Raw genomic sequence first — 1,061 nt, forward strand, 5'->3', positions numbered from 1 at the left:
TTATTCTTTTAATTATTTTTTGTTTTCTTATTATTATTATCAATTTTGTATTAAAGAATTATTTTACAAAGGAAAGAAACATATATGGACATATTTTGCATATAATTATATAAAATTATATGTGGAACTTTTTTCCCGGGTTTTTTTTTTCAAAGCTTGAATGTACATCCGTATATATCATGGAACACGGAAAATGCAGCTAAAACTGCGATTATTTCATTCGTACCAATATCTTCGCTAATCTAAATTCTTAGTTTTCACTACAAAAAAAACTGAGTCTTCAAACGCAAAGTAACATCAATTTTCGTCAAAATGGAAAATCATATGTCTTTTTTCTGTATTTTAAATAGGCATAAATTGAATGCTTATCCGAATTTTCCTTATTTTATGATTCAAGAGAGATATATTATGCCTGTGTTTTTCAAGGTCCGCAATAAATACGTCCCCGGTGATATGTCGTAGCAAACGATAAAAACGCTGGTCCGAAATTTGTACGTTCAATCTCTTGGTCCTCGGTCTTGCGGTACGGATTGAATTTTCAGGAACCTCTTAAAATTCGATGGGTCTGGATTGTCTCGGGGTGGGGGGGGGGAGAGGAAGAGGAGAAGATGAATTGGTTTTTATGCTTTATGTATATCACAGTTGCAAGCTCTGCCTCGTTAATTATACGCTGGTAAAAATTATCGAGATGACGGAGAATAATAAAGTACATCGGTCACTCTCTCTCTCTCTTTCTCTCTCTCTCTTCGCGCTTAGGGTTCCTGCCGCGCAGATTTACCGTTTATTGCGATTCTTCATGGTGAAACGTCTCCAGAAGTTGCCGCTCTTCTTCGTGGGCGTCGCGGTGGGCGCCTCGTATGCGTAGCTGGACTCGTCATCCGTGTCCTGGGCGCTCGACGCTTCTCTGATCGGCGAACCACCGTGTCCGGAATCCCTGTCACCGTCCGTGCCATTTTTCTCCAGACCTGCAAGACATGTGGTTTCATTATCGAAATTCAAAGTGAAACACTTATCTTTTTGACGTTTGAAATTAGGGCTGGTGATTTGTTTCGAAAGCTTCG

The 1,061-nt window shown here is 39.0% G+C and overlaps 1 protein-coding gene across 2 annotated transcripts in view; it reads right to left on the bottom strand.

The window, feature by feature from the left end:
* Positions 1-329: 329 nt before the first annotated feature.
* Positions 330-1,061, bottom strand: part of LOC105448107 — a 68,574-nt gene continuing 67,842 nt past the window's right edge. For both annotated transcript variants that reach the window (XM_011686471.1, XM_011686472.1), the window contains exon 3: positions 330-965. In XM_011686471.1, coding sequence (XP_011684773.1) covers positions 775-965 — 191 coding nt within the window. In that variant the 3' untranslated portion in view covers positions 330-774. The remainder of the gene's footprint in view (positions 966-1,061) is intronic.

This window comes from Wasmannia auropunctata, unplaced genomic scaffold (genome assembly GCF_000956235.1).
Source record: "Wasmannia auropunctata unplaced genomic scaffold, wasmannia.A_1.0 LD336088.1, whole genome shotgun sequence".
NCBI classification, from domain to species: domain Eukaryota; kingdom Metazoa; phylum Arthropoda; class Insecta; order Hymenoptera; family Formicidae; genus Wasmannia; species Wasmannia auropunctata.